General features: G+C 35.1%; 3 protein-coding genes across 4 annotated transcripts; 1 reads left to right on the top strand and 2 right to left on the bottom strand.

Moving 5' to 3' along the window:
- Window positions 1–218: 218 nt before the first annotated feature.
- LOC113318628 (galactoside 2-alpha-L-fucosyltransferase-like) lies at window positions 219–3,307 on the bottom strand. 2 transcript variants are annotated; one of them, XM_026566813.1, is made up of 2 exons: window positions 3,041–3,307; window positions 219–2,089 (listed from the first exon to the last, which is right to left on the bottom strand). In XM_026566813.1, exons 1-2 carry the CDS (start codon window positions 3,267–3,269, stop codon window positions 636–638), a joined length of 1,683 nt encoding a protein of 560 aa, XP_026422598.1. In that variant the 5' UTR covers window positions 3,270–3,307; the 3' UTR covers window positions 219–635. The 2 variants fall into 2 exon arrangements, with proteins under 2 accessions (XP_026422598.1, XP_026422599.1); XM_026566814.1 differs by having other exon boundaries at window positions 219–2,083.
- Window positions 3,308–3,478: 171 nt separating this feature from the next.
- On the top strand, window positions 3,479–6,761 carry LOC113316200. Its single transcript, XM_026564420.1, has 4 exons — window positions 3,479–3,636; window positions 5,172–5,294; window positions 5,871–5,973; window positions 6,052–6,761. The coding sequence occupies exons 1-4, from the start codon at window positions 3,542–3,544 to the stop codon at window positions 6,295–6,297; spliced, it is 567 nt and encodes a 188-aa protein (XP_026420205.1). The 5' UTR covers window positions 3,479–3,541; the 3' UTR covers window positions 6,298–6,761.
- Window positions 6,762–7,692: 931 nt separating this feature from the next.
- Window positions 7,693–11,315, bottom strand: LOC113316977 (peptidyl-prolyl cis-trans isomerase NIMA-interacting 4-like). The gene is made up of 5 exons (XM_026565132.1): window positions 11,182–11,315; window positions 10,247–10,406; window positions 9,527–9,636; window positions 8,871–9,013; window positions 7,693–7,931 (listed from the first exon to the last, which is right to left on the bottom strand). The coding sequence occupies exons 2-5, from the start codon at window positions 10,401–10,403 to the stop codon at window positions 7,889–7,891; spliced, it is 453 nt and encodes a 150-aa protein (XP_026420917.1). The 5' UTR covers window positions 10,404–10,406; window positions 11,182–11,315; the 3' UTR covers window positions 7,693–7,888.
- Between the last annotated feature and the right edge of the window lie 8,433 nt (window positions 11,316–19,748).

Genomic DNA, 19,748 nt, shown 5'->3' with positions numbered 1-19,748 from the left:
AATCGCCGACTGCACCTATCCGACCTTGAAGCATGCATAATGTTATGCATGGCAGAATATGGAGTTACATTACTCTTTCAAAGGCTTGTATCCGTCTAGTTTTCCATACCTGCCAATGACTGATTAACAACTCAGCGAACCAAGTCCTTGCGCTAAGATGTACAAGGCTTGATTAACAGCTTTATTGAGGGTTCTGAAAACGAAGATATACAGACTCATTTTGCTAAATACTCTGCTGTCTGCGAAACATTAACAAGTCTAGGAACAAACTTACAAGCAAAACTAGGTTAAAAATTTGAAAACAAAATTAGTTAGCTATAGCAGCAACATGCTGGTTAGCTTTGACACTCGTCACAGTCTCTTACCGAACCACACCACTTGAACAAAGGCGCAGCGTCAAAATAGAATCCTCTCTGTTTATGGGATATAAATGACAAGAATTTTCCTAGTTATACCACATTGAAAAACACCTCTCCAATTTACTTTTTGTTTGTTAGGGTCGTGAGTTCCTTCACTGCCGCAGGTAGCTGAGATTCCTTCCTGAACAAAATAATGTATAGATACAAACATAACTAAGTATCAAAATTCCTACTCTCACTTACATCTGACAACAACAATAATCGTCTGCACTGAAGTTAGAATTCATTCTTCTCAACCAATTTAAGGCCCCAGCTCATGTCCGCACAGTGTCTCACATGAGGAACAATCGCGCCTGTATCGGTCCCTGTTTTTGCTTTGCAGTCGTAAAATGGAGGTGCATGGAAACAAGGCTCCATTGACATGTCCCGGAAACAAGGGGGATCAGGAACGGTTTTGTTTTCAGGTTTCGTAAGAATCCATGGCGTCAATCCACCAAGACTTTGCGCCACGTATCCAAATGTCGACCATGAACTTGTTATCAACTTATCAGTTAAACTCAACAAATACATTTCTGCCAACGCTTTTCTGTTATGGTTCTTTTTCTCTGTCTGTTGATATTCTTCATGGCTTGGCTGGTAAACACTGATAACTTCACCATTCACTGCAGGGTATTCCCAATACATGTCTCGTATATTATCAGAGTAGCCAGCACTTAAAGATGTCAATAGAACAGCTTTAGACTTACGATCTCCTGTGGGGTAAGAAATTGGTTCGCGTTTGTTAACTTCTGGAAGTAGTTTCTCTTTCAGGGCACAAGCTAATATTTGATCCAAAACATGTTGAAACGGGCCAGCTCCAGTATCGAAGACCCTCACTTGAATTCCTAGCCTTTCATCTGCATTGGCTAAATAAGCTTGGTAGTATCTAGTAATCAATCCCCATACAGGATTTGATGGGTGGAAAAGATATCGACCTAAGTGGTGGAAAACTGTTCCTTTGTCGGGGAAAAGGTTACTCAATTCTTCTTCGAAAGAGTGTATCAAGAAGAGTGATGGAGCAAAGTAGTTATCTGTTTTCATGATCAACCAAGGAACTTTCTGAAGAAGAGCTTGATCTTGATCACAGAAGAAAAGTTTATCATGGTCATCATAATCATGGACTAAATGAAGATACATAAATGGCGTTAATGAGGTTTTTGGCTTGTTTAGGATTTTCTTTTTCACCATATTCCCGTAACACTGTGGAAATTTCTGGTCGTAACTGTCGAACTGATTAAGAGGGAAGTCAAGTGGTAGTAACCATGACATCTCAGGAAATGGTTCACAGAAGAGATCAGCCATGTCTTTACCTCGATCAACAAGCAGAACCCGGTTTGTGAGAAGAGCATATAAAAAAGCTGAAGCTAGTGTTAGTATCCGGTTTCCTAAGCCACTAAACGCTACCCATACCAAGTAATTACAATCTGTAGGTTCAATGGCGTGTCCAGATCTGAGCTTTTCTACTGTTTTGTTGTAAGATTCAGTGTACGGACCACAACGTTTATGAAGAGCTTCATAACTCCTTAATCTGTCAAGAAGATAAGTAGAAGGTTTGTGGGGTGATGTTGTTCGATATAAGGCAGACTCATACCTGCTTCGACAAGATTCTTCATCAAACCCAGCACTAAGAAGTCCACCGAGAAGTTTGTCTTTCTGTTCAGTGACAGGTTTAGTTGAATCACCTTCTGAAACTTCAAGTTGGGAACAAAAACCAAATTAAACGACTAATTAAGTGAATGAAGAAGATAAACCAAAACTTACGAATAACATACTTCTAAAAGTATAACTAAAAAACAGCTCATAAATCATAATGAATTTGAAGTTAGCAACACAATGACTGCACCAAGAGGTTGAACAAAATACATCATATGCTATTTCAATCTTGAGTTTCATTCGTATTACCAGATAATCCCCGAATTGATCTTTACAATAGAAGGGTAGAAAACGTATAATTTATAAGCACACAGACAAAAGCCGAGATAATTACATTAACGAGGAAGAGAAACGCGCAATGTGGATGTAACCATAACTGCCTAACAGCATACTTTTAGAAAGTCAAACTAAATACAATTCGTAAATCTTAATGAATTTGAAGTTCGTAACACAATGGCAATACCAAGAGGTTACACAAAATACATCACAGGAGCTATTTCAATCTCCTCTACCATTCAAACGCTCGAGTTCCATTCGTATTACAAGGTAATGCCTGCATTGATCTCTCCAATAGAAGCACAATGCGGATCTAACCACAGGATTTGCAAACAATGCATCATCTGTTCATGCACTTAACTACGAGCCCGGAGAATCGATTCACATTTTTCGCATAAATGACTTTCCTAATTGATAGAACAAAAAATCACCAAAATGATCATGCACTTAACTACAAGCTTGCTAAAATCTCAAAAGAATCACCAGGGTTTACAGAATCCAATTAATGATATATAATCCCCAAATAATCGATTTTTCTGCATAAATGACTTTCCTAATAGATAAAAAGAAAGAATCACCAAATGATCATTACCATTAATGTCGACAAGATTAAGCAATCTAAACCTAGGGTTTGGATTCAAGTGCATTAAATTAACCTAATTAAGATCATGCAAAATCTCAAGTGAGTAAATGAATTAGCATAAAAATGGTACCTTTATTAGTAAATACTTCCAATTCCCTTGCGTGTACGAACCCAGAGAACCGAGGGTTACGATAAACCACTGATATCAAAACCAAAACTGGTAATATCATTACTAAGATCCCCATTGATCTTACTTTATTAAATCCATTCTTCTTCTCCCCTCCAAATCTTGAAATTGAATCAGTTTTTGAATCTGATGCAGGTGATAATAATTGCTTTCTTGGTCTCTTCATATCCATTAAATTCAACTCCTCCTCATCTGAGAAGATGATCTCAAATAAATTTATAGTTTTCTTCTGAAGTACTTGAAGCAATAATATATTTCAGGGTTCAAATCAGGACCGCTTTAGTACAGTCCACCGACACCGATTTATGGGGCCAAATCAGTACCGGTTCATTTCTAGGTGGGCCTGTACTCTTTTATCCCTGTTACTAATAAATTTCAGGGTTCAGAACTTAAAACGTCTGAACCGGTGAACCCTGAAAGAGAGAGAGAGGGAAAGAAAGGAGGATGTCGTTCATGAAAGGCGATTTGCTTACAAAGACAAGGAAACTCGTGAAGGGACTCGCTAAAGCAAAACCACTATGGTTAAAAGCCATGGAAGAGTATGTAATCTCTCTCCTTTTCTACAAATTATCTTAATTTTCATTTAGGTTAAAGCAAATGAAGTTTAATTTGTTCATCTGGGTTTTTCAATTGGTTGTTCAGAAGCATAAACTTCAATTTTGTTTGTAATTCGAAAACCCTATATTAGAATGTGGAGGAAAAGAGTACCTTGAGTGTAGAAATGGCTGATGAGTGACTCATGAAGTGCTTATATCTTAAAATGTGAAGTCTTGAAGGGGGTATGTGAAGAACTCCCAAAAGTGTAATCTTTGATTTTGATCACTACATATACCACCTGAGAGGAGTTCGCAGCTGAAGTTTATCAAGTCCAGGACCCTCTAAGATCCAACTTTTTGCCTAGGACAGCTGAAGTGGAAGTGCAACAACATTGTTATGACTATTTGAAAATCATAGGTCACTGTTGGACCAATTACATAAAGATCACTTTGACAACGTTATGACTGGAAATTGTAATGTTGAATGGCAAAAAGAATCCAGTGCCATATTCAACTAACACTATGCAATAAACTACAATAAGCAGATTTGTTCTAGGATATGACTGGTAGAGTAAGCAATGTTCAGTTTCATTTTTTCAGTTTGTGTTTCTCCTTCATTCTGTATGTCAAATTCTGCTCTTGTAGTGTAAATTTTTTTATTTTTTTATAAAATTGAGATTCATTTTTCTGTCCCATCCCCCATTATAATTGTTGCTTCTGAATTTGAATTTTCAATCAGTTCAAATTTCAGCTCCAAGTTTTTAGCGGGATTTCGTCAATTAGGTTGATGCAGCTTTGTTGATTCGAATTCTATAGCATCAAAAGTAACACCGGGGTTTCTTATAATTTCTTAAGTTATTGTTTCAATTTCAGCAACCTGTATTCTTTAACCATTTATATTGATGTTGGTATAGATTGGCATATATGAACTAGTTCTGTAAATGTGCATGGAAATTAGGGGGATTGACGACACAATATATTGAGTAATATCTGGAATTAAGAATAGAACGGCTAAACTGAAAACCCATTTTAAGTAAATTAAATATGTTATCGTCATCTTAGCATTTTTGTTATTGAAAGCCCTCAAGTTCTGGTCTTACAGCTTTAAGAACAGCTTCTTGGTCATTTCGTGAAGGAGTTTCAGAGATCGAACCGCGTCTGTGAAAATCTCGATCCCTGTCTCTGACTTCTGAATTGGGATGAAAATGAGTTGGTGGAAGGTGTAGAGAGAGAATTATTAGTTGGATTGAGATGAAAATGAACTCATCAGTCATTAATAAAATTAATATACCGATGAGCAAGCCAACTGGTTCTTACTTTTCTGTACCCTGATTTCTTGTCCGCCTCTCTCTCTAAGATATTTTCTCTTTAGAAATGAAGTAATTTTGTTGTTTGGTTGTTAGACAAGATGAAAATGGTACAAGGGTTTGAGTACATATCAAAAGATATTCCTAAAAACTCTGAGTTATTGATGACTAAAAGTTTAGGGGTGAACTGGTAGTTTCTAACAATGTTTCGCCTTTTCGTGTATGATGTAGAAATCCACCTGTTACATTTCCTCGAACTAATGGTAAATCTGAAAGAATTTCTCTCCCTGAGGATGTATATGTGCAAAAATTCTTTCAAAAGCATCCAGACTCGTTACATGAAGATCCAATCAGGTATCGTCTCCTCAATTTCGAGATTTTACTTTGTGAAGTTCTTTTTGAATAGTCGTTATCTATCGTAATAGTTACTGTAAGGCTTTGATAGTTGACTTATTTCTGAAAATAACTGTGATAAATAATACCATCATACATTGGACTCATGATTGATAGCCTCTTTGAATATCTTATGGTAATTTTTTGCACATTAGGTTCGGTCCGTTCAGATCCTAACACTACTAGAGTTACTAGCCGATTGTGTCAATCCTAACATTGTTTTGAATTCCTAGCTCTACGTTACAGCACAAAATCAAGTCTTGTAGTATAATGGTGTAGTGTTCAACATTATTGTTTGAACTTTGAATCTTTCCAAACCTATGTATATTCATTTACATTCTGCTTAAGATTTAAGGTGATATTCACCGTCTGTTATGATATGAGAAATCTGTCATTTGGTAGTTGCTGTGCTAAAATAGTACTTCATGCTTGGTAGATAGAGAAAGAGGAGATTCTTTTTCTTGTGTTTGAGATTGTTTTGGGTAGAAAAATCACGTATCTCTATGCTCTCTGACTTATTTGCGCTAATGGTACCAGGTTCAGTGGTACTGATCCCCCTCCAGCTCGTATTTTCGGTTGGAGGGTTCTTGAACTGAAAGAGCAGGGAGTTAATGAAGAGGAAGCCATGGCTGTAGCTGATGTATGTACTCTGTCTCTCTAAACAAATTCTGTCAATTTTGCCCTATCTACAATAAACTTGTCATGTTCTGGTGTGTAGATGGAATATCAGCAAAAGAGGAAGGCAAGGAAGGCTGCTTACAAAAGACTGAAGGAAATTGCACGACTGCAAGGGGAAAAGCCACCACCAAACCCATATCCAAGTGCCATTAAGGAGATACAGGCCGAAGAAAGGAAGTACGTGAAGGAGCGTTTCAATGATCCAAGCATATTGGAAATTGTGCAGAGGCTGAAAGAGGAGAGGTTTGCTTTCATGCAAGAAAGAAGGAAAGCAGGTGGTTGGTGATCCTATCCCTCGAAGATGGTTACCTGACAACTACAACCATAAGTTATATCTGCTGATGCTCAATACGCCATTTGCCTGCCAAATAAGAATGTCAATCACGAGGAGAACTATATGAACCTTTTTGGAATAGAGCCTCTTGTTTGAGTACTTGTAGACACTTAGAAAACTACAAATATTAGGTGTGTAGTTTGGTTTTTCCCTTTTGCCAAATGTAGCCCTTTTGTTGGATGAAAAATGAGAATGTGTTTGGGTTGTGTGGTCATAAATCATGCTTAAAGTTTCTCCTTGCATTATTTTGTTAGCCATCATTCATGTGTACTGCCTGGGGATGAAGTGGGTTGAAGCATTTTATTTTTGCTGGTTGGAGTTTTTTTGTGTTCTGTGGGTTTATCTCTGCTCAGGAATTTTTCTTTTATTCTGTGATTTTAGTTGCTCTAATTGAAATCCTTTTTAGTTGTTGATAATGAAGCTTTCTTTTGGATTTACATGGCATGAAATATTTATTTAGTACAGCTGATAGTGCAAATGCTTACATTTATGCACATTTTGATTCCTATTTCAAAGGTAGGGGTGTACAGAATACCCGGAAGCCTGCGGCCTGCCATGTACCGCCCGGGTCCAAAGGAGCCCATGGGCACCCGACAGCCTGTCACGGGCTTACACGACCTACCTGATTGCCGATAGCCTGAGATAAAGGTTTCTACTAGTGTGACGAATTTCTCAAGAACTTAAATTTCAAATTTGGACAATTTATTAGGATTCGAGAAAATTGTGAATTACATTTCAAAATAATGAATATAAATTGCTTGAACTATCATTTGAATGAGTTACAGATATATCATCATTCATCTAGCCAAAAAAACAAACCTATATACTTTTTGAATTATTTCTTGGGCCGGGGCCTGGCCGTCCCGACCTGACATGGCCTGTATTGTTTTAGGGTATGAGCTGGCCATGAGCATTAAAGTTTTGCTATTGCCCGGCCTGTTAAACTTAATGGGTAGTAAAGACTAGAAGCCCGTCCGGACCGACCTGTGTTATAATCGGGCTTGGTCTGGCCTGCCCGGCCCGACGTACACCCCTATTCAAAGGGTATAAAATTTTGTTGGTTTACATTTTTGAGTACTCTGGCCTTTTCAATTTTGTTGGACTACATGAGTAACCGAGTTACACATGGGTGCAAGAAAATGGAATCACCTTGTATAGATGTTCCAGATGCATGTGAAGCAAAACAACCAATCCACCATGATTGAATGTATCATTTCAAGCAACTTTACATTTAAACTTCAACCGGACAGCACTGCGTTTTGATTAGGAACTTGGTTTTTGGTCAGAATTTGTGCAATGGTTCAACCTAAATGGCAAAATTTCCTGACTTTAAAAAATAAGAAATTTACAAAGAACCGCATTTCCCAATAGATTTTCAAATTAAAGGAGAACCTTGAATGCAACTGTTAATATTTCATAACATTATGCTTTTAAGTAATAGGCCCAGGTGCCCTCATAAACCACTGAAACAAGCCCATGTTTACTATGTTTCTTAATCTATATATAAGAAGGGTAAATTGGAATGAATCTTTGCCGGTTCCAATCAATTCTTCCTCCCCTCTGACAAGATAATGTGGTACCCATGCCTGCAAAGGTGCAGAATTATTAGCTGAGAATATACTAGGAGAGGGAAAAAGAACCATAATATTGCACAAAATCTATGCCTCTACTAAGTTAGATGTGACCGACATGTTTCAGTCCAAAATGCTTTCGAAAAGTTGAAAACACATTTAATAATGGAACAAAAACGATGCTGCCAAGCTGATGCTGCATGCACAAGTAAAGGTAAATCTTACTTAATGTATATGTCAAAGAAAAAGAAACAAAACAAAGAGTATAAGGATACTGTTTTAAGAACATACCTACTTCATTTTGTTTCCTATTGAATACAACCTAGAACCTTTATATAGGTCACCAAATGTCAGGAATTTATTCTATATAAGCAACACAATTAAAATCTTAGGTAGTCTTCAAATAGACCGAAAGAAAATGGTCAAAGAGGAATTCAATTCCAAGGTTGAATACGAGAGACTAGCATATAGCTTGAAACATATGCCACACACGCTCACCAGGTTTATATTTTCCTACTTCAACTTGTTACCCAAACTTTGGGTTGATGAGCAATCAATCTACATAGTTAATTTTAACAAGTACCGACATGAGCAAGAGAATCAAATTCGGAAATAGTGGAGGCAGCATGGTTCGCTTCGTTATTTCCAAAAGTAAAAGCTTCAGATTTCATGGAGGTTTCTGAATGACTTATATAAAACCTATGAACAAAAAAGCATCTCTTCTGAATATGTCACCTTTCAAGGTAATCCGTGTTTTCAGAACATGGGCATTGAAATGCTTACTTCATCATTTTGTTTCCTACTGAATACAACCTACAACCTACCTTTATCTGGGCCACCAAATGTCAGGAATTTACTTTATAGAGGCAACACAATTAGAGTCTTAGACCAAAAGAAAATGGTGAAAGAGGAATTCACTTCTGAGGTAGAATAAGAGAACTAGGATATACTTACGTTGATTTGAATGGTGCACTGGTTGCTCCAACTACAGTGTTGAAAGCAACTTCCTGAAATGGTCCAGCCATTTTTCCTCTAGGAAACCACCCAAGGTCCCCTCCTTTCTTAGCTGATGGGCACTCTGAATATTCAGCAGCAACCTACACAAGCCAAAGTTTAACTCACATGGTATCAAAACAGACTTTCTCTTGATGTTGAATTCAGAAAGAAGAGTGTCATGATTGAGCTTCAAAAACATTTTCTCTCTGAGAAAGGGAGCTACAGTACTTCTCACGTGCAAGTTTATGCTGAGTTTCATAACCACGAGCTTAATTCAGACTTGACTGGGCACATTCAAATATTCTTGAAAATTAAAATCAAGCAAAAAGTAGATTCGGGTATTCCAAGGTTGAAACATATGCCACACACGCTCACCATATCTCTATTTTCCTAATTCCACTTGTTAACCAAATTTTGGGCTGACAACCTACCATATCTCTACGTAATAGACTTTAAAAAGTATCGAAAGAAGCAAAAGAATCAAATTTGGCAATGGTGGAATCAGCATGGTTCTCTTCTTTAATAAAAGTAATTTTCATGGAGTTTTCTGAATGCCTTATGTTAAATCTATTAACGAAGAAGCATCTCTTCTGATTTTCTGGTAAGAAATTCACCTTTGCAAACTCAGCTGGAGGAACTTTATCTCCATTGCTTAACCAACCTTCGTCTAGCTTCTTGTAAGCTTCATTGATCTTACCTTGCTTCTCGCATAGGATATGCCTTGCTGCAAAATGCAAAGAGAATAAGAACACTAGGAGTCTAAGAATTAAAGATTGATCTGCACCCAAAGGTCTTAGTTATTATCCTTAGACACCTAACAATATGAGACAATGGATTATGAGATATATTCAAATGAAAACTAACTTTCTGCGTATAGGGAGATACAGAATTTTCATTTCTCCGGCTCCACTCTCTTCATTTCAAATGCATAGAAGAGGAAAATAACCAGGGTATTTAAAGGGAAATAATAAATTTAATGTTTTCAACTCTAAAGAACATAAGAGGATGCTAGGAAGTGACTCCACTTTCCGCGGGAAGCCCTCTGAACACCATTCCACAATACCAGTGCTTCAACAGAAGCACTCATAAGCAAGAATTTAGAAAATCAGCAATACATTAAGCAAGTGATATTAAAGAGATACCAGTACTTCATATCCACCAAAAATGAAAAGCAAATTACAATACTCAACCAAATGAAGCATCTCATATAATTATCAATTTGACCATAAACAAAACCTCCATCCTATCTTAAGTGCTAATCATGCCGAGATCGATAAAAAAACATCTTCTATAAATTCAGAAAACAAAGTAGAGCAAAGGCAAAAGTAAAATACCTTTGACGTATGTGCAGGTACCAAGCCCATCTGCAGCTTTTCCAGATTTTCCTTTACCCTTTGCAGCAGGCTCGTCTCCTCCACCGCTGGCTGCCTTTCCCTTACCTTTCCCACCTGCCTCTTTGCCTTTCCCAGCTGCCTCTTTGCCTTTCCCCATAACCTTCCAACCCATAAAAAATAAACATCACAAACTAATATCACACAAAGCAATCAAAACAAGCATAATGGTTGGAAATAATCACAAAGAATACCCTACCAACAAACAAGAACGACACACAATCGGTTACTAACAGCAGGGATATTGAACAGATTTTGATTTGGTAGCAAACAAGTTCGATCCTAAACAACATTGTCTGCAAAAGCTAAAAGGAATATCCACATCGATGTATAGAATAGAAAACTTTCAGCTACATGAATAAACACTACCTAAACCAAATACGGACATCCAAAAACAAATATTCATAAACCAACACTCTCCAAAGTTGTTGTTGGACAATAGGTTGTGGTAGAGTGCCATCTAGGAACCGAATAGAATAATTTCTTAATGTCTTGGTCTTTTACGAGTCGAATGGGTTATCAAGATCTTAAATCTCTAAACTGTTCAATCCTAAAACATGATGTTCAGAAGCAAAATGCAACCCGTTGAAAGATAAAAAGAATACGCGCCTCAATTTATAGAAAATAGCACACCCTAAGCTATATGGAATAACCACTGTCTCAACTTAAACGAAATATACTCACATCCGAAAACAAAAATATTCATGACCGAATAAACCAATTACTCAGGACTAGCAGAAATCACACAAAATCCAACAGAAGAAGTAATGGGAAAATTAGTAATGAAAACCTAATTCAAGAATGGAACAACCAAAACAAATAAACTAAAAGTATAAATCCAATCCGTAAGAATTAAAGACTGAAACAAAAACCCTAACCTTAGATTTCGATCAACAATCTCCAAACCCCAGTGAGAAACGTATGATATTCTTCCTCCACTATGCCTGCTCTCAGTCAGTATTTTATTATCTCTCGCGTCTTTTTAGTCTCTTGATAAAAAGAGGAGAGAAAACATGGCTACATGCTAAAGGGTAAAAAGGTCGACTCCGTATGTCTTCTAACTTCAAAGCCCAGCATTAGTATAAGCCCAGTAATCTTTTTTTTTAGCTAGCAGTAGTACCCTTAGCAAGAGTATCCACTGCACCTATAAAGTCTCTTCTAAGAAAAACATAATCACAATTTCTAAAACAACCAAAAAAAAGTCTGACACTCGTGCATAATATTTTTAGCTCTCCATCCTAAATTAGAATTGAAAACTAGAATAGACTCCGTGAGATAAAGATCTTCAGTTTCCTTCATAGACAATACCCATAGAATGGCTTCTTTAAGGGCAATACACTCAGCTTCTTCAGTTCATGTAGTTAGGCCAGAGGATGCTCTGGCTTGCTTGCATTCACCAGTGGAGTCCATGAAGATCGCTGCAACTCCATATTTTCATGTAGAATGATCAAAAGAAGCATCGATTAGCAGAATTTTTCTCTTATTTCTAAGTAAGCAGTCAAGACTGGTACCACGTATATTATGGGTAACACCTGCCATTTCTCTTAACATTATAGGACATGAAAAACCTAATTTTATTTACTAGTTTAATGGATCACTTCTATGTTTCTTAAAAGTAACATTACACCTATGTTTCCAAATAAACCAAGCAATAGTGGTTGAAATGATAGGCCAGTTATCTACTTGAGATATGAATACACTCCTAATCCATTCCTGTATTGAAACAAAATTAGTAGTACAACTCAAAGCATAAAATACAAAAGCAAACCAAACTGCAGAAGCAAATGGACATTTGAGAAAAAGATTCATAGCATCCTCCTCAAAGTTGTTATTGCATAGACAACAAAAAGTAGAAGCCTTAGGTGTAAACTTAGCTAGCTTACTGTTCAAGGGAAGAGCATTAGAAAAAAGTTTCCATATAAATAACTGGATTTTGGGTTGAGTTTTTAGACCCCAGATTCTCTTCCAGATTGGATATGGATTACCCAAATTGGCAGTCAAAACTCTGTAAACAGACTTGATGGTGGGAATTCCGTCCTTAGTATGGATCCACTTCAACTCATCAACAATATTATTCGGAACAGGAAAAGTTAAAAATTTAGAAACAATATCAGATGAAAAGTATATGTTCAATATCTCAGTTTTCCATTGCCCTGAATCATTGACTAAATCAGCAATCCTAGTTGGTGTTTCTTCTTCAAACGGATGAATAGGAAAATCCACATTAGGAATCCATTTTTCAGTCTATATATCTAAATTAGAGTTCAAAGAGAGATCCCAAACACAATTAGGTTTCAGAATTTCCATTCCTTTTTTTATGCTAGACCGTATCCATGATATGTTATAGCTTCTAGAATCAACTAAGGGGTTTGAATGCATAAAATATTTATACTTTAAGACCTGAACCTACAAAGCAGAAGGATTAGCATGAACTCTCCAAGTAATATTAGTTAGCATAGAAGTATTAAAATAACTAGGATTTCTTAAACCTAAACCTCCTTGAAGCTTGGGAATACATATGGATTCCCAACTTTTAGGATAAATCCGATGTCTAGCATCAGACTTGTTCCACCAGGAATCCCTCTAAAATTTATCAAATTTATCTAAAGTTTTTGCTGGAAACTCTAAACAACTCATTTGAAAAGAAGGGAATGCAGAAGTAACCGAGTTTATAAGAAATGTCCTACCAACTTGAGACAAAAGTTTGGACTTCCAACCTTTTAACCTATTGTAGGTTTTCTCAAGAAGAGATTCAAAGTTTAAGGACCTATTTCTGTTGAAAAACAGTGGGTACCTAGATATTTATCATCCTTAGATATCTTCTTAACCTTTAACACACTAGCAATCAACTTACAATGTTTAGGATGCACCTTAGGAGAAAAATAGATGCCAGATTTTTGAAAATTGATAGCCTGACCACTAGAAGCACAAAAAATGTCAAAAACATTAAGCAATTTTCTAACATGAGTAGGATTTTCCTTACCAAAAATGAAATAATCATCCTCAAATAGAAGATGAGTAATGCTTTGACCATCTGTGGAAGCTTTCAAACCAACAATGTTACCATCATTTTCAAATTTAGCAAGCAATCTAGATAAACCTTCTATGCACAAAATAAACAGATACAGGGATAGAGGGTCCCCTTGTCTAATTCCTCTAGTAGGATGAAAAACAGGGCCAAAAGCACCATTTAATAACACAGAGTAACTCACAGAAGATATGCATTCATATATCATATCAGAAAATTCATTACAAAAATCCAGACTTCTTAGCATATCACAAAACCCCATTCCAATCTATCAAATGCTTTAGTAAGGTCTAACTTCAAAGCAAAAGAGCCAGTTTTACGCTTACTAGTTTTCATGGAATAAAGAACTTCATGAGCGACAATGATATTATCAGTGATCTGTCTATTAGGAATAAAAGCAGACTGATTACTGCTAATAAGATTGTTCAGGAATGGTTTTAGCCTATTAGTCAACAGTTTAAAAATTATTTTATAAGAAGCATTGCAGAGACTAAATGGGCCTAAACTCAGATCGGGTAACAGGTTTCGCAGTTTTAGGGATCAAAGACAGAAATGTGTGGTTCATACTATCAGGCAACTTCTTAGTAGTAAAAAATTCCTGAACAAGGGACACCAAATCCTCACCAAGGAGGTTCCAGTGTTGCTTTATGAATCCCGGGAGAAAACCATCAAGACCTGGTGCCCCCCACATATTCATATTAGCTAAAGTTTTGTAAACTTCATCAGCAGTAGGCAATGTCATAAGATAAGCATTGTCATTATCAGTGATAAAAGCATTTATAATATTATTGAAATCAGGAATGAACAACATGTTGATTAGAAGTATAAATATCAGCAAAATGTTTCTTAAGTAGTTGATCTAGTTGATCTTTATCATTGATCCACAGACCATGAGAATCCCTAGGTGAAAGAATAATATTCTGCCTTTTCCTATGGGTAGCTGTAGCATGTAAAAATTTAGTGTTTATATCATAATATTTCATCCATTTATCCATAGACAGTTGTTGCCAATATATACTTAATTCTATACCAATCTTCCAACTCACTTTTCAAAGCATTCAGATTGTTAATAACATTCATATCAGGGAATTTCTTGTTCTCCAAATCATTTTTTTTGAGAATATTTTTAACGTTTTTGAAAATATTACCAAAGAAATTTTTGTTCCACTCACAAAGATTAACTCTAATCATATCAATCTTGTTGATCAAAGAGTTATTGTGTTGGTTAGATAACATATCAACATTCAAACAACACAAATATATGAGATCATGATAGGTAGCATGCTCAGACCAACACATAAAATATCTACATGGTTTGTCAATTTTCATTTTAGTAAGACTGGAATCTAAGAGAAGGGGAGCAGGGTCAGATCCTACTCTAGTCAAATGCAGCACTTTGGAATCAGGAAATTGTAAGATCCATTTAGAGTTAGCTAAAACTCTGTTCTTTCCCTTATGTTGTCAATTCCTGCCCTATTATTACTCCAAGTAAAAGGGTTTCCTTCAAAGGAAAGGTCAGACAAACCTAGATACTGAATAGCCCTATATATAAAGTTAGTAGCTGAAGATATATCATCATTACCACCAATCTTCTCATCGGGGTGCATAATGAAATTCATATCACCAATAATAAACCAGGGAGTGGAAATATTACTAAGACTATTCATGATAAAATTCCATTGATCAAGCTTACTCACATCATTAGTTGCACCATACAGGAAAGTAACCACAAACTCATAATCATTTTCACAAACCAGTTTAGCATGAATGGTATTGTGAAAAAATTCAAGCACTTCAAACTTTATCATAGCATACCAAGCAATCATTAAACCTCCAGATATTCCTACAGAAGGAATTGCATATACATCAAAATATCTTAAATTCCTACACATCAATATCTCATCTTATCCATAGTAGTTTTAGTTTCAGTTAGGAAAATCACATCAGGAAGATGGGTATCACAAAGAAGTTTCAGATGATTTTGTGTGAGAGAGCCCCCGCTCCCTTGAAGATTCCATGAGAGTATTTTCATGATGAAAACAAGATAAAAGAGAGGTATGATGATAATGAAAAGATTAAAGAAGCAGAAATTAAAACAAAAAATAAAAGTTGGGAAATTATATGAATTACTAGATGGAAATAAGTTATAACATAAAAAAGGAGTTTGATAGAAAATTTGTAAAAATACCTGAGAATCAGCAGCAGAAGTGGGAGTTACAGTATCCATGCCTTCAGAAGAAAAATCAATTGCAGTTTTCGTCGCCAGTCCAATTCCATTTTGGAACATTTAGAAGCTGGGATATGCGGAAACTTTTGATAAAGCACAAGTAAATGTTGTGAATATGGTGAGTCATACCAAATGTAGCAAGGCTGAATAGGAAACAACCAATCGTAATCGGTTATTGAGTAGTTCAGGCCCAAGACCTATAGTTCAAGTTGCTTGGAAGAAACCGAACAATGACACAAGAATTTATATATAAAAAATAATCATTAACTTTTATTGATAGTTCAAAATAGACCTTATACAAATGTTGATATTAATCAACAACGTGATTAGTTTATTTTAATCAAACTAGCTTTTAGTAGGTTCCTGAACTCACACGATTTTCGAGTTCAAGAACTTTGGAATTCAGTTAGGTTTGTGAACTCAAATGTTTTTCGAGTTTAGGAACTCTGGAATTCAGTTAGGTTCACGAAATGACCAACGTAAGTTCAATAAAGCAAATGATACCCAAGTTTAGGAACATTGGACATTGAATAAGTTCGTGAACTCGAATACACAAAGTCCTATGAACATCACTCATTTGGTTCATTGTTTCAAAAAGCCTTCAAATCAAGACTCGAAATCGGAATATCACTATGTATATGTTAGTGGCTTAGCTATATGATCATTTTCTAAATTCCTCGACTTTGCTATGATAAATAGTTAGATAGATAGAAGAGAAAAGAGTATGAAAGGAACAACCAGTCTTCGTTTCTAATCTTGATGAAGCTCTTCGAATTGATGTCTTCGTGTGATCTTCAATCTTCATGAGTAACTTGGAAGATCCCAAGTCTACTACCTATTCTAATCTAAGCCAAAGCAGACTTTAATAATAAGCTAAATCAAGAAATAGTTTTGACAACTAAATTTGACAAAGGATTGTCTTAGTTAACAAAAAAGTTGGTGGTGTACTTGGTACCCTTTTTCTCTTCTTCAAAATTTCATTCTGTAACTTCTCCTTCTATTATACCTGCAACAGATACTTGTTTTTTTAATATATCCTTAAAAATAGTAAATTCAATGATGATTAAACTTATAATTTTGAAAAATAATGTTCAATCCGAAATTTAAAAATCAATGTATAAAAGATGATGACTATCATTATCATTGTATGAACTTAGTCAATAAGGAATTTAGAAAAAAATCGATTACTCCCAAAACTTAATCGACTGTAGCATTCAATGCACTTAAAAATTATATCTAAATTCCCGAAAAACATAAAATCAAAGAACAAGCTTAACATATCTAATCAAACTAATATTAATTGATAAGTTTGAAAGAAAAAAGGTGATAAAAATATTTAAGAAAAACAAGTACAAACACTAAAATAAATTGATAACTTCATTATATTTTTGGATTACTTTTGTGGTTCCTTATCATAGAAATTTGTATATGATACTTTGAATTTAAAAGATTTTCTTTTTTGAAATCGAAGAATGTTATTCTCTGTCGGTAATTTGATATTTTCCTTAATAAACCTAACTTAATATCCCAGGAACATTAACTTATCGAAATTCTATTATATTTACCAGTCGTTGGCAGCCATAGGATAACCTTGCTTTTGCTTTCTTATTACACGTATATGTGTGGAAGTATGTTTTGCTTATTTGCATGGCTCGTCAAATTAAACAATTATTTTATTATTAAGTTGAGTAATTAATAAACAAATTAATTGTTGTATTAGAAGTGATTCATGTGTGAATCCATTTGGATCGTCCGAGTTTTCATCTGAATTAACGATCGAAAGATTAATAAAGAAAAAAGAATGCTTCTCTTGAAAAGGAAACAATACAAGTTCTTCTAGTGATCCAAACATAATTTGTTACATAGACGACGTTTGTAAAAACTCCATTATAAGTTTTCTAACTCCTGACTACAAATTTAGTCAGACAATAAAGGGCCTTGATGACTTAAACAAAATAGAAGAACATATGGCTCCATTCACCATTGGGAGAAAAATTCATATGGGCTTTAGAAATTTCTTCGTCCCTTTTTTTTTGATCGTTTATTTTCTACATGCATGAATAGGATACAACCATGGATTGGCTAAAGAATATCATAAAAACTCAGATGTAACTGTTGTGGGTTTGATGCTTATATGGTTTTATGGCAATAGTATATACGACAGTTCCGGATGAATCAAACTCTCCATCACCAGAAGAAATTCTAATATCATCACCCCCATCATCGGGCTTGATGGAACAAACATCATTCTCTTCATTGAAGGATCTAATAGTACCAGTTTGCTTAACATCTCCCACTGAAAAATATTTAATACCATTTGATTTCAGATCTTCAATTGACAATCCTAACAAAATCCATAGTACAAGTTATCTATGTTTCCGTTATTGATATGTAAATGTTTCTGCTACTGATATGTAAAAATTTAAAGAGAGATACTATGTTTGAAAGAAAATGATTTCTCTCTCTTGTTTCAGCTTTTTATTTTGGACTACGTTGCGGAGAGAGAATGAGTGGACTGGCATCAGAGTAGTGAGTTAAAAAGTGTTTTCTTACAGCCTTGTAGACTCCACACAAAAACTAGTGGGGGTGATTATTACCCACATCAGGTCTTGTCTTGATCATGAAGACGAGTTCTTTATTGAATTCTAATTGGAGAATAGTTTCTTATTTTTCATAATATGGTTCTTCTTGACAATAATACTACCACGACAAGTCTACAAGAAATACTGTTTAAAACGGGGTCAGTCTTTGTGACTATGAGTGGATCTTCAAACCTGGTGAGATGAATATTTGGAAGAAAAGATGGTCTCGATGAGACTATTTTGATAATGAGTAAAAGCAATGAGAATAAATTTGAGGAAATTAGATTACTAAGTGGGAACGATCGAGGATTGAGAAGGGCCAATTTCAATGTGTGATTTTTCAAATAGATCTTAAAGCCACTGTCGTTGCTATGCAACTTCACGAATTAATTAGGGTTAGCTAGTTCAGAGAAGTACATGGGTGGGTACAGATGTTGTGAAGTTCTATTGGAGCTCTGAGCAATTTTTTTTTTAATTGTCTCTAGTATTGTTAGTTAAAATAATGATCTGGATAAATGTGTAATAACGGTTCTGCTGTATTATTTGAGTTTTATTTTAATTAATCTTATATGTGATTGCATTCTAATGGACTCGTTGGTTAATTACTAATCCTACGTTATATCTGAAATCTTGATTTAGTTTTATAAAGACGGTTTATCATTTTTCCGAAATAACGGGGGGTTTACTTAATAAATACTTTTAGTGATTTCTAAAGACTTTAATAGATTTCCAAAGTATTCTGTTATTGGTTGTATACTTTTAGAGTCTCTTTCAAAGTTTATGTTATTGGTTATACATTGTAAAAAAAATGTCTTCCAAAAGTTTGTGTTGTTTGTTGTAAACTTAAAAATTCAAAGATTTGCATACTTACCTATTTTCAAGACTTTGAGTGACTTTTGTATACATTTTCCTCGATCAAAATCTTGTAAAATATGTAAGGTTTTGGAAGGCTTCCAAAATATTAAATTTTTTTTTTATTATACTTCATAAATATACAATCTATAATAACACATATATCATAGATGCATATAAATTTTATGATATGATTACATGACACATTTGGGGGATACTCTCACAAATTGGGGGATATTCAAGAACAAAAAAAAACAACTTATGAAGTAATTTGAAAAACCCCTTATCCAAATAATTTTTTTAATGGCTGAATTAACCTTAGGTACCACCATTATGCATTCAACAATTTTGACTAAAACAACAACCAAATATCCTATATATTTCAACCAATAAATCATTGAACCAACATCACCCGATCCACCACTCCTTTTCAAAACCTTTAAAATCGGTTCACTCACTTCATCTCTTCCCCAAAATCGGTTTAGAAACTCTTGGCAAAACCATTGATTGGAATTTTAATAAAGCTGTAATAATATGTTCAGATGGATTTGACTCTTCAGATAATTTAGTTAAAGATGAAATTGTAGCACCAAAATAATAAAGCACAAAGATTGAAGATTTCTTTGTTGATTCTTTGAGTTCTGCAGAGATTGCGCCAACTACTGCACAAATATGTTGGTGATGTTCTTTAGTTGATGTTCCGAATCGTGAAAGTATTGAATCACATATCTCTTCATCTCCTGATTCTTGATTGAT

Source organism: Papaver somniferum, chromosome 10 (assembly GCF_003573695.1).
Source record: "Papaver somniferum cultivar HN1 chromosome 10, ASM357369v1, whole genome shotgun sequence".
Lineage (NCBI taxonomy): Eukaryota > Viridiplantae > Streptophyta > Magnoliopsida > Ranunculales > Papaveraceae > Papaver > Papaver somniferum.
The sequence above is the reverse complement of the archived record's forward strand: the minus strand, read 5'-3'. Positions and strand labels throughout refer to the sequence as shown.